Here is a 13,122-nt window from a genome sequence, read left to right as displayed (position 1 = left end):
GCCCGGCCCGCAGCGCCCGCAGAGTGGCGGCGGGGCCGGGCCGGGCCGCACCGCACCGCCCAGCCGCGCCCGCCGAGGTGGGGCCGCCGCCGCCGCCGCCAATCCGCGAGCGGCACCGGGCACCGGGCACCGGGCACCGGGCACCGGCCGCTCGGTGGGGCCGCAAGCGAGCCCGGCCCCTCAGTGGGGCGGCCCCCGGCCCCTCAGGCGCGGCGCCACCGGGCTCTGTCCACTCAGCGGGGGCACAGCCGGCCTCAAACCCTCGGTGGGGTGACCCCAAACCGTCCCCAGCCCCTCAGCGGGAACCACAACCGGGCTGATCCCCTCAGATGGGGCACAACCAGGCTCATCCCCTCAGTGGGGTGACCCCAAACCATCCCCAGCCCCTCAGATGGGGCCACAACCAGGCTCAACCCCTCAGTGGGGTGACCCCAAACCATCCCCAGCCCCTCAGTGGGGCCACAACCAGGCTCAACCCCTCAGGAGGCTGACCCCAGCCGGGCCATGTTCCTGCAGCTACCAGGGGTTCACCATCACCGGGCACCCCCCAGCAGGGAACCCCCCAAGCCAGGCACCGGCAGCACCCCCAGGACCCAGGGCCGATGTGCCCTGAACATCCCAGGGGCTGGCAGCCCACAGGGCTGGGTGACATGGGGACAGGCGGCCCGACGGGTCGTGTCCCGTGCTTCCCAGGCGTGCAGGTCCGCCGGACGGTGCCCACGGTACCAAGTGACAAAGTCTTTTCCCGGCGCAGCCATGCAGAGCTGCGCCAACCCGTCACGTTCCTGTTGGCTTTTCTGCACCAGGAAGGTGATAATGAGCTGAAAAGACCTATTCACAGGAGACCCAGAGATGCCTGGTATCAAAATCACAAACACTTCAGAGAGAGCCCTGCCTCGCAGCTCTCATTAACATATTTTTCTGTTTTTCTGTTCCCTCATTTGATGTTCCAGGACATTTCCATAGAAACAGGATCCTGGTTCCTTAGCAGTCCAGTTTCCAATAACTACAAACCGCATTAGCGCCAGGGCAGCTGCGCCCGGCCCCGCTGCACACAGGCGCGCGGCTGCCGCCAGCGACACGTCCCCAGCCGGGCCTCGGTCCCCACGCTTGGCAAGGGGCTGGATTCGGGTGCTGTACCCGCAGATGTCCGCTGGCTCTGCCGGCAGCAGGACCCCCCCCATCCAAGGGGCTCCAGCCCCTTCTGCATCAGGGCACGGTCCTGCAGGGAGAACAAGGCAGCCCTGGGCGCAGGGTAACTCCGGATTCATCCCCTCCTGCAGTTTGCCTTTTGCGTAGGCACCAGGAGAATGCCTGTGCGATACTGACTGCGGAGGAAACCTATTTCCTTGTCTGTTATTTGCTTTTCACTGTTTATTTGCTTGCTAAATGTCCTGTTAGTAAAGGTGGTGACGGTGCAGATGTGACTGAGCTGCAGCAGCAGGGCTGGCCTGATGAGGGGTGGCTGGGGATCCAGGGGGATCCCAGGAAGAAGGGGCTGGGATGAGGACTCCTGTTAGCGGTCCCTGGTTTTTACCAGCACCCTTGGGATGCTGCTCTCAGCCTGGTTGCAGCGGCGCAGGACCTGACCCACCACACCAGGGCTGTCAGCCCAGGTTTATCCGTCCAGCCCCAGCTCTGCTCCCCACAGCCGCTCGCTGCAGACCCCCCAGGGCAGCCAGCCCCGGCTGCCCGGTGTCACCAGATGGCACCATTGCATCTGTTTTACCAAGCGACCTCCAACACGGGGGCTGTGCGAGTGGGGTGGGAGCAGGTGGGCTACCCTGCTGTGTCCAGGAAGGAGCACGGGTCATGTTCAGCACAAGCCCGTGCACCTTATGCCTAGCTTTCCTGCTCTGCCACCCTGGCCGTCATTTATTTATGACCACAGGTCCTGCAGTGCTGAACAGGCAATTAAGACAGGCTAATAAACAATCATTACGAAGGCATCACAGCCTCATAAAACACTATGTAGGAGTGCCATCAGATATCAACAGTGAATGAAATCACCCAGGGCAGAGACAGCCTATCTGCGCCTGTGACCCTGAGCTGTAGCTGGGGCAGAGTAGAGCCACGGCTCTGCACAAATGCCCAGTGCCCAAACGCCCAGTGCCCAAATGGAAAATGTGCCAGGTCCCAAGGAGCCAGGGCACAGCACGGCTGTGTCACGCTGAGCACCTCGCACGGCTCTGATCTCTGCAGGGCTTCTCAAGCCCATGAGCTTGACTTGACCACGCAACCTGCCCAGTGCGAGGGCGCACTGGCAGACAGAAGCCCAGAGGAGCAAGAAGATCATCTCGGTTCCTGCTAATGAACCGTGCTGGTTCTTGTAATCTTCAGTCCTGTCAATCTCTCTGCAGCGCTCCAGGAGAACTAACCCTGGGTGTGCTGCGTCCCTCACATGCTGAAGCAGCCCAGAGAGGACTCATCTCTTCCCACTGTGCGCTGCGGACAAATTTGTGTCACCGGAGAAATGCCATCTTTGGGGAAAGGCGCAGAGCAGCTCACATGGATGGATGCTGGCGCTTCTGTGGGGCTACGTACCAAGCAAAGCAACGCTTAGGCTGTCATCTGGTGGCACTGCCGTGGGACGTCCTGCTCCCAGAAAGTTCTTATCCCATGATAAAGGGGGGGAATAACTTTTGTTACTTTGGGTCCTGGAGGTGGTGAAAGACGAAAGTCACGTCTGTGCACGTGCCATGCACAGCCACACGCACATTATGCAGCTGGCTGCTCTCCTCTGCACCTCGGCTCATCAGAAACTCTGTTCTTTTTGCCTGGGTTCTTCCTCCCCCCAAACAACAGTGCTATGCAGGGGGGTGGCAGTTATTATTGCTTTATTACCTCCTTTGGGGAGAAATCCACCAAAACAAGCACACAGACCAGATCTCTATAAGCCTCATTGGTTTCTTTTCCCTGGAAAATTCTGCTTCTCACTGGATTAAAGATGGGTGGGATGCGAGTGGCCCCTGTTTTCTGAAGTCTGGAGAGCTTAAATGAGAGCACATTGATGTATGCTTAATGTGATTAAGTTACATCTCTGAGTATCATGCTAATTAAATTAAACTTCCCACTGCTGCCTCTGCGGCTCAAACAGGAGAGTTGTTTTAAGACCACAATTCACTTCTCTGCATTTCATTGCATGGATGAGCAGGTAGGATAAAAGCAACCTGCTAATCAGATAATCACACTGTTTAGAAACATCATCCGACTCGATGGAAATCCAAAGTTAAATCTGATTTGAACTAAATTTAATCCGTACATTTTAAATGTAAAGCGATTTGTGCTTTGTGTAAAGAAAACAAGAAAACATGGCAGTGAGCGCACTGGGGAGTGCGCAGGGTGCGTCTGAGCGTGATGCTGCAGAGTTCAGGCACCGTGAGGCTGGCCCAGGAGACCCGAGCAGCGCGAAGCGAAACTCGGGGTCCCCCCGGCTGCCCCCTGCTCTCCATGGACCGAAGCGCAAGCTCAGCTCCAGCAGGGCAGGAAAGGAGCCGGCTGTGCGTTGTTTCAGCCGCCACGTGCTCCCCGTAGCCTCCTCTGTTGAAATGCCTCTAATTAGGTGTCGGATGATGGCCAAAGAGGTTTGGCTACAATGGGCGAAATAACAGCATTTTAGGCAGAAGCCCCCATCTGGTGTGGGACACCCACTGATGCTGGGACCCGAAAATTGTGACCAGGGTAAAGAAAGCTCTGGGGAGAACCCGTCTGCGCAGCGGCACCGTGGGTTGCGCAGTGGGGACACCCAGCAGTTCCATGGACCCCTCCTCTAAAGACACCTCTCCCTCTGCCCTGCTCCCATCTCCAGCAGCCCCGAACACGTGCCGTGGCTTTTCCAGCTTGCAGCCTCCGAAGGCAATTGAGCTCTCAAAGCTCGCTCCTCATTGACTTGACAGCAGCAGCCTGGCCCCGACGCCGCCGGAGGGGAGGCAGCCGCATCGGTGGGTCGCGGCCGCACGGGTGGGCGATGGGGTGCCCCCGGGGGCAGGCGGGGAGCAGGGGAGCTGGGAGGGGGGCGCTGGGCGCATTCATGGTTCGTTGGGCCGGGAGCAGGGGGGATCTGGCAGGGATGGGGGCTGCCAGAGGCACAGGAATGTTAGGAAACTGATGCTGGTTTGTGCTGCGCGAAGCTGAGGCCTTGTGTTGAAACTACCTGGAGAACAGAAGGGTCAGCTGCAGAAAAAAAAGCTTTTTTTTTTTTTTTTAATTATTAATTTTTAATTATTCAGTTGCTATGGCAGCAGCTGTCTCTCTGCTGTCACTTATGCCCTGAAGATTGCCCTCAACCCAGTGGGATTAAACCGTGCTTCCCCAGCCCACTGCTCAGACAGCAAAGGGGATTTCTCACCTTCATCCCTAGGGAAGGCACAAAAGCTGCTCTGCCAGCCACCTGCAGTACCCTGCCAGTAATGCACAGTCCTGGCTTTAATTTCTGATGGATTTAATTTCCACACCCGCATTATAAGGACTGCTGTTGAAATTCGCAGCTTTGCCAAAGGCGAGGAGTGACACAAATCCTGTATAAGCCCCCAGGGGATTAACTGACCCTCACCTGCGTGCTGAGCCTCAGACACGGGAGCCTCCGACAGAGCCTCGCAGCGCCACGTGCCCGTGGGCTCCTGGAGGGGAGGCTCAGCACCCCGAAACCTCCCCAAAACCTCCGCTCCATCCCACCAGCGTGGGGGACCAGCCTGCCATCTCCAGCCAAACCCCTGGCAGCAGCGGCGGATCAATAACCCACTACAGGGGGCACCACGGCTCAGCTGTCCTCCGGGGGGCAAGGGGGTGGCTGGCTAGGAGAGAAAACCTCCCCTTCCCTCATGCTCAGGCGAGCTGAGGGGTGGTGTGGCCTGGCAGAGCTGTGCCACCGCAGCCTGGCCATCGAACCTGCCAAGGAAAAGCCTCCGGGAGCACCGGGATGAGCACCCCGAGCTGCTCCGGTCCGACAGCCAGAGCAGCCAGGGCCAGACTTGTCAAAACAAAAGAAAACAAAAGAAAACAAAAGAAAACAAAAGAAAAAAGTTTTTTTTTTACACTGGACATTTCTAGCGGGTCCCCGTGCATGCGCCCGCAGCATTAACAGTGTCCAGAGGTCTCCTGCGGCGGGCGGCTGGCGTCACGTCGTCACAGCAACCCGCTACCGTGCCCCTAGGAGCCACGTTTCCCGTTTTGATCTCTTTTGTAGTTTCTTTTAATTACAGATGAGGGGTGCCTGGAAAAGCCGGTGCTGGAGCGCGGGGGCCCTGGCAGCACCCAGAGCGCCGTGTAAGGGCTCCCTGTGCACCGGCCCCACGCTGCGGCCAGGGCAGGGTGCCGGGCTGTAAGCGCACACGGACGAGTTCCAGTTGTGATAAAATTTGCTATTTAGCTGTAAACCAGAAGAAAGCGACAGCTTTTGGTACCCCGCCGTCCCCTCCCTGATAGTACCTGAGCTGCAGAAGTTATTTCACTTTCAGGTGGTTTGATTGCGGCCGCTCGCACCCCGGTGCCACACGAAGACGTGGCACATCCCCGGAGCGATGGGGACGGCTGGAAGCGGCGGCTCTGAGCGCCCCGCGCTGACCCCAGCAGCACAGAGACACCTCTGGCCTGCGGGAACTCGTGCCCCGCACCTGCCCCTGTGAGCACGAACTGCATCCCTGTGCGGGCCGGTGTCACCGTTCGCAGAGCCGCAATAATCACAGAATACACCGAGGACAAAGAAATAACTAGTCATCGGGAGGAAAGGGCACGGAACCAAGCCACCACGTCCGGCTTAACACCACGTCTGTGTGCAAACACCGACACCGTGTCGCTGAATCTGCCACACGGCCAAGTGCACTCCCCTGGGTGCAGAGCTTGGGAGCAGAGGGGATGGGGATGGGTGCGGTGGGGTCGGTCCCCACACCGCAGCCCCACAGGGGGATGCGCTCCCTCCAGCCCTCCTGCCTCTGATCAAAGGACAGGTTTCTCTCCCGGCGCTCTCGGTGCCGTGGGTTTCCAGCTGGAGGTGGGGACGCGCAGGCAGCCTGACCCTCCCCTCCTCGGATCTGTCATCAGCCACGGAAAAATCCTTGCCTTCCCCAAGTTGCTCAGCCCGAGTCCTGCAGGGCTCGCCGGGGCGGCAGCATGGGGGAGCAGCCCTGTCCGGCGCCTGCCAGCCCCCCCGGGCAGGACGGGGGTCCTGGGGCCAGCCCCGCGCCCCCCGTGCACCCCCGGGACAAGTGGAGCAAAAAAATGGATTTCCTCCTCTCGGTCGTTGGATTTGCCGTCGATCTGGGCAACGTGTGGCGGTTCCCTTACATCTGCTACCAGAACGGAGGGGGTAAGGATGCTGCTAGGGCTGCTTACATCTGCTTTTGGGGGAAAAGAAATCTGTCTGTCCTCTTTTGGATGCTGAAAACTCGCTGTTTCTTGTCTTTGTTGGTCTCTAGCTGCTCCTCTTTGGAGAGGGCAGCTCAGAGACCGACCCAACTTCTCCTCGCATCTGTCTCCTTCCTGCTCTGTGTCTTTTTCCCTTAAAAGCCCTCTTCCATTCACCCCTCTCCCGGTGTCATTCGTGCCCTTCCCGGTGGGATCAGCGGTGTCGGCTCCCTGCTGCGGGACGGCCGCAGGCACCGGGCACTTCGCAGCACCAGGGGCAGTGAGAGCAAAGCGACCTGGTCCAAACTGGTGAAGCTGTAAATTTGGGGTGGGAGGTTCATGCACTTGCTGATCCGATCGTGTGATCTGGTGCAAGCAACCCTTCCGGTGGCTGGCGTTTTAAAATAATCCTGCTGACATCCCCGGCCCGAGCTGTGCCGGACCCTGGGGTGAGCCCTGCGTTTGCAAGCACACAGCCCGGAAAGTTTAGGTGCAAAAGCTCCATGCAGGAAAAACATTAAGTGACAACTAAACAAATTGGTTTAAACAGACTGGAAATACGATAAGTCTGCTTTAAGCAGACTGGAATGACAATAATTTCCCCTTGCATAGAAATTATAAATGAGGAATGAAAATTTTGTGCTATTTGCCAAAGCACAGTGGATTTCGTTGCCAAAGTCGGCACTCGGGTAGCATCCTCTGGCGCCTGGGAAAACTAGGAGGAGATAATTAGTACCACACTCAAGGCTACAGCGTGGATGGCAGGCGCCCCCGTGGAAGCACAGTTATTTGGGATTTGCTCCTCTGGGGCTGGGGGCAAACTTCAGCCACTTGTCGATGATGTGGCTGGCGAGATGCCTTCCCTAAGCACGCAGCAAGGTGAGGATCAAGCAGCACGCCCAGGGGAGGCCGGCGCTCCTGGAGGTCGGGGCTCCAGCTGCGGAGGTACCACAGCCCCGTGTCCCCCCAGCATATGGAGAGAGCAGCCGTGGGGGTTAAATTAACTAATCCCGGCTGGGCTCTCCTGACGAGCTCAGCTCCAGCGCCTAAAAGTCCACTGGGTGCAAGCGCAGCCCCGGTATAGATGGCGTTGGTATGAATAATGCAGATCACAGCATTAATTACTCGTATCTCAGGGTGACAATGCATATTCAGCAGGATTTCTCCAAAACTCTTTGAGACCCGAGAGGTGCGTGGTGCCCCATCCCTTGCACCCTGCTGGCTCATGCTGCCCGCAGCACCACGGGGCGACCTGAGCGTCCCCGCTCCCACCCACGAGCCGCTCTCTGTGGGGCATCCCGAGGGGTTTGCAGAGCCTCCGAGAGGCACGTGTCCGAACCACACATCCAGGATCCCCCGTGACGTGTCCCCGCGCACACTCGCCGGCTGGCACGGGGCCGTGGTGGTCACCCCGCTCTGCTCCTCGCCCCGCAGGCGCCTTCCTCATCCCCTACACGCTGATGGCTGTTTTCGGAGGGGTGCCCCTCTTCTACATGGAGCTGGCCCTGGGGCAGTTCCACAGGACGGGCGCCATCCCCATCTGGAAGCGCATCTGCCCCATCTTCAAAGGTGAGAGGTGGTCACGCAGAAAGTGTGGGGCCAGCCCGGGTCTGCCCTGGGCACAGGGAGCTGCTCGGCCAGCCCAGGCAGCGGGAGCCTGTCCCCTTCTCTCTCCAGGCATCGGCTTTGCCATCTGCATCATTGGCCTCTACGTCTCCTTCTACTACAACACCATCATCGCCTGGGCTCTCTACTACTTCTACTCGTCCTTCTCGGGCACCCTGCCCTGGGCGAGCTGCGACAACCCCTGGAACACCCCCAACTGCACCAACTACTTCGGAAGGAGCAACGTGACTTGGACCAACTTCTCCAGGTCCCCCGCCGAGGAGTTTTATACGTAAGTGCCCACGCCCAGATAATGGGTTTGAGCTGGGGCACATCCCCGTGGAGGCACTCGGCTCTGCTGCGTGGGGTCCTGGAGCAGGGTGCCCAGGACCAGGTGTGCAACCACCAGTGGCCATCGCGTGGGGATGCTCTTGGGGTGCTCACGACCCCTGCTCCGGGGCAGAGGGGGCTGTGGGGCTGCCAGCCCGCTGCCAGCGCGCCCACGCGCAGAGCCAGCGGCGCCTGAGACCCTGCCTGGTCACAGGAGGAAGGTCCTGGAGATCCAGAAGTCCGGCGGTCTGTACGATGTGGGGGGGATCCGCTGGCAGCTGCTCCTCTGCCTCTTCCTCATCTTCACCATCGTCTACTTCAGCCTGTGGAAAGGGGTGAAAACCTCCGGCAAGGTGAGAGGGCTCCGCGCCGGCGCTGCCCAGCCCTGGGCTCACTGGGGCCAGCAGCATCCCCTCCGTGGTGGGGCCACGCAGCAGGGATGGAGCACAGCGCTTGCCCGGCAGCTCACCCGGCTGCCTAAATTCGGGGCATGGCCTTCGGGGCAGTGCCCGGTGCAAGCGGTGCGGGCGCTGGTGGGCTGACGGCCGCCTCTGCTGCAGGTGGTGTGGGTGACGGCCACGCTGCCCTACCTCGTCCTCCTCGTCCTGCTGGTCCGCGGGGCCACCCTGCCCGGCGCCTGGAGAGGGGTGCTCTTCTACCTGCGCCCAGACTGGGGCAAGCTCCTGAGCACGGCGGTGAGTGCGGGGGGACGCGATGCACGCAGACCCCCCCCCCACCTCCTGCCCGCTGCTCTCACAGGGGTGAGGTGCCCTGGACAGGCTCCTGGAAATGTTAATCTCTGATTGAATCACCCATCTCATTGCCCCCGCCGTTTGTTCGTGCCCGTGTTCTCGCCCCGGCTCGACAATAGGCTTCCTGTGGGTAATTACCAGGCAGCGCTTGAAAATTCTCATTAAAGATAATCAGGGCTGTGCTGTCGGCGCTGAAGCTGCCTGGACTGGGCACAGGAGCTTGGGGGCTCCCCTGGCTTCATCCCCCCTTGGGGGCTGGGGAACCACCGGTGCCATTGCCTCATCCTGCTGCTGCATGGGGCCCAGGGGAAACCTTGCTGCCTCCGACCTGGGCACCCCAGGGGACGGGGCAGGGGAAGGAGCCACGGGCACAAGAGAGGCTTGGCAGCATGGACACGTCCCTGCGCTGTGGGGTGGGTGTGCCGTGGGGCCGTGGGACCCCTGCCTGGCCTCCAGCCCTCCTGTCGTTTCTCCTGCCAGGTCTGGGTCGATGCTGCTGCGCAGATTTTCTTCTCCTTGGGCCCAGGATTCGGTGTCCTTCTGGCTCTGGCCAGTTACAACCACTTCCACAACAACTGCTACCGGTGAGCACCCGCTGCGGGATGAGGCACGGGCATGGGGCTCGCCAGCACGGCCCAGCAGAGCCCCGGGCCCCGCCGGAGCATTTCTGCCCGTTTCACCAACAGTTTGGGTGTGCGTGGCTGGGACACGGGCCCGGCGGCGCTGCAGGAGGGTCCTGCCACAGGACGTCTCCCTGCTTTCTGCCTTCCAGGGACGCGCTCGTCACCAGCGCGGTGAACTGCCTCACCAGCTTCCTCTCAGGCTTCGTCATCTTCACCGTGCTGGGCTACATGGCCGAGATGAGGGACGTGGAGGTGGAGGACGTAGCCAGAGACAAAGGTTTGCCTCCTCCAGCTCCAGTGCCCTGTCCTGCTCTGCCCTACAGTGCCCAGGGCTCCATGTGCCCGCCGGGGCTGGGGGTCCCTGAGCACCTGGGGGGTGCTGGGGTACTGGGGCTGGGCGTGGAGGGCAGCGAGGTGCTTTGGAGCATCCCCCCCACGTCCGTTCCCACCGCTACCGGCACCCACGGCTGTGCCAGAGCAGCCGGGGGAAAGGCAAAGCAAACCCGCCTCCCCTCCTAGGTCCCAGCCTGCTTTTCATCACCTACCCCGAAGCCATCGCCAACATGGTGGGCTCCACCTTCTTCGCCATCATCTTCTTCCTGATGATGATAACGCTGGGGCTGGACAGCACGGTAGGCGCCTCCACGATGCGCGGCAGCACCAGGGGGGACAGGGGGAGCAGATTTGCTGTGTCTCGTTCCCCCGTCTCACCCCAGCGTTTCCTGGGCAGTTTGGGGGCCTGGAGGCAGTGATCACGGCCGTGATGGACGAGTACCCCCAGGTCCTGGCCAAGCGCAGGGAGCTCTTTGTCCTCGGCCTCATCACAGTCTGCTTCCTGGGCTCCCTGAGCACCCTCACCTACGTGAGTACGGCTCGGGGCAGGCTGGGGGCCGTTTGCTTTTCGCTCAGCCAGATTTGTCCCTGTAACCGAGCGCGGGGACGTGCCCACCGCTGCCCATTTCGGGCGAGCCGCCACCCCCGGTGTTGCTGCGTAGGGCGGCGCCTACGTGGTGAAGCTGCTGGAGGAGTTCGGCGCGGGCTGCTCGATCCTGGCGGTGGTGCTGCTGGAAACGATAGCCGTGTCCTGGTTTTATGGTGAGAGCCTGCCTCTGCTACAAAGCACCTGGAAACCCGCAGGCACCGCACGGGTGCTTCACCTTACACACGCGAGTGGATGCCAGGGGGCTTGGGGGCAGGCGTGCGGCTCCTGGCGAGGCTGTGATGGGGCTGAGCACCGTGCCGGGCTCTGGGCCCCCTCGCTGCAGCCGCCTCACGCAGAGATGGCTCCGTCCTCCGGCAGGCATCCAGAGGTTCTCCCACGACGTGAAAGCCATGCTGGGCTTCGCCCCGGGGCTGTTCTGGAAGGTGTGCTGGGCCGCCATCAGCCCGGCCTTGCTGGCGGTGAGTACCCGCGGCCTGAGCGCAATGCTGAGCTGCCACCTCCCCTCGGGTGCCCAGCGAGGGAGATGTTCTCCCCGAGCTGCTGCTCCAGCCATGGCACCACGGGTGAGACATCAGGCTGCCCGCAGTGGGTTCAGCTAAAAAAAAATGAGCTAAAGGTACATTTTCCAGCCCCTTCTGCTGCTGTGCTCCTGGGCAAAGCTCTGAGCCAGCAGCTGGGGTGCTCACACGGGCACTAAATGCAGCCCCGTTTGAAAAAGGCAACCACTACCAGCCCGGTCCGCAGCGTCCCACCTGGGCACGGCCACGCTGACAGCACCGCAGCACCCGGCTGGATCGGTCCCCTTTGAAATGCCAGCCCCCGCGCTTCAAAGGCTGCCGCCAGCGAGGCACAGAGGGGTCTGATCTCGCCAGATCTGCAGGAGGAGAGGCTTTGCAGGGATTAATTACGGCTCTAAGTGCTTTGCCTAGGTTATTAAGAGAAAACTATTGCAGTCGGAGCAGACAGCAAATGGCTCCATTTCAGCACGGGGACGCGCAGCCCCTGATGGGTGCTGTCCCAGCAGGGTTTGTTGGACGGAGGGCGCTCAGCCCCAGTGCTTGTGCTGGGGTTGGGGAGCTGCCAGGGCTGCTTGGGTGCTGTGGGACGTCCAGCCCTGCTCCAGCCCTGCTCCAGCCCCAGGCATCGCTCCCAAACGGGCTCTCTTCGGCTGTTGCAGTTCATCGTCGCCAGCTCCCTGCTGGAGCAGCCTCCCCTGGTGCTCTTCAGCTACCAGTACCCGGTGTGGAGCACCTCGGTGGGGCACCTCGTAGGGGCATCCTCCTTCGTCTGCATCCCCGTCTACATGGTGTACAAGCTGGTCTGGACGCCGGGGTCTCTCAAGCAGGTCAGAGCTACATCAGCGTGGCCCTGGAGCCAAGACACTGTCCCCAGGTGTCATCCCTCCACCCATTTGTGGGACACCCCAGCCTGGGGCCATGGGGGCAGGTGGCAGGCACAAATAGAGAGCACCAGCTCCCGCTGCGCAGGGCAGGAGGTCCTGCTGCGGGAAGGAAACCCTTTTCTCTCTGCCCTCTTCCACCCTGCAGCGCCTCGCCATCTGCGTTCGGCCGGAGAAGACAGCACGAGACGCCCAGGCCGAGGCGGTGCGCATGTCACCGGTCCCGTAGCCCGGCGGCACAACCAGGGGGCGCAGAGGCTGCTCTTCGGCTTCAGTTCCATGCAACAAAGCGATCGGGCAGACAGAAGAGAAGCTGCCATCGCCGTCCTCACAGCAAACCGGCCCCGTGCCTGTCCTTGCTGTGTCACCTGCGAGCATCGTGGTGCCAGGGAGCCTCCGGAGCCAGCGCGGCGTGGCGGGCGCTCCGCTGTTGCCCGATGTGTCTGTCCCCTTCCAAAGAGAAAAGAAAGCCCCGGCTGTGAGCGAAGCTGAGTGGTTTTGGGGTCTGTGGGGTCCATTCCTTCCCCAACCTCCATTTTGGGGGTGAACCACGGCTCCCTGTAGCACATCGCTGGTCATGGCTGACCACGCACCCGCTCCTGGTCAGACCCCTCGGTCAGACCCCTTGCTTGGACCCCTTGGTCAGACCCCTCGCTGGGACCCCTGGCTCCCTGCAGCACCCCAAGGACCCCACCACACGTCGTGGTTTAACAGGAGCGGTACCGGTGGTGCCGCCTGGCTCTGCCCTGGCCACCAGCCCCTGGGTCTTGACCCCCACTGCTCTGGGCTCCCTTTGGAGGCTTCTGGGGCCCGTGTCCGGCCCGGGCAGGGAGAAGGCGCCCCCAGGGACTGCGACCCCCGGCGGCGTGCAGCCAAGAGATGGGGGCACAAGGGTGGGGGGGGGGGGGCACAGGGGGCTGGGGACAAACGGGGCTGGGGGAGCACGGGACCGGGGGGCACAGGACCAGAGCACACGGGGCTGGGCCGCATGGGGCAGGGGACAAACGGGGGAACGGGACCTGGGGGGCACAGAACTGGGAGGGGGGCACAGGACCGGGGGGGGGGGGGCGGGTCACGGGGCTGGGGCACGGCCCTACCCCGCCCCGCTCCGGTCCCCCCCCGGCAGGA

At 61.6% G+C, this 13,122-nt stretch overlaps 1 protein-coding gene across 1 annotated transcript; it reads left to right on the top strand.

The window, feature by feature from the left end:
• The first annotated feature begins 4,669 nt into the window (after positions 1–4,669).
• LOC121079793 (sodium-dependent serotonin transporter-like) lies at positions 4,670–12,909 on the top strand. The gene is made up of 10 exons (XM_040577517.1): positions 4,670–8,239; positions 8,492–8,630; positions 8,838–8,972; positions 9,510–9,613; positions 9,802–9,929; positions 10,172–10,284; positions 10,383–10,514; positions 10,648–10,747; positions 10,953–11,053; positions 11,773–12,909. Exons 1-10 carry the CDS (start codon positions 7,803–7,805, stop codon positions 12,484–12,486), a joined length of 2,103 nt encoding a protein of 700 aa, XP_040433451.1. The 5' UTR covers positions 4,670–7,802; the 3' UTR covers positions 12,487–12,909.
• Positions 12,910–13,122: the final 213 nt, after the last annotated feature.

Source organism: Cygnus olor, chromosome 17 (assembly GCF_009769625.2).
Source record: "Cygnus olor isolate bCygOlo1 chromosome 17, bCygOlo1.pri.v2, whole genome shotgun sequence".
NCBI classification, from domain to species: Eukaryota; Metazoa; Chordata; class Aves; order Anseriformes; family Anatidae; genus Cygnus; species Cygnus olor.
The sequence above is the reverse complement of the archived record's forward strand: the minus strand, read 5'-3'. Positions and strand labels throughout refer to the sequence as shown.

Bases quoted from the DNA above. Each gene is read 5' to 3' on its own strand.
- LOC121079793 (XM_040577517.1), top strand. From the start codon at position 7,803: ATGGCTGTTTTCGGAGGGGTGCCCCTCTTCTACATGGAGCTGGCCCTG. The intron at 8,240-8,491 runs GTAAGTGCCCAC...GCCTGGTCACAG, and splicing joins CCCGCCGAGGAGTTTTATAC to GAGGAAGGTCCTGGAGATCC. The intron at 8,631-8,837 runs GTGAGAGGGCTC...CCTCTGCTGCAG, and splicing joins GGGTGAAAACCTCCGGCAAG to GTGGTGTGGGTGACGGCCAC.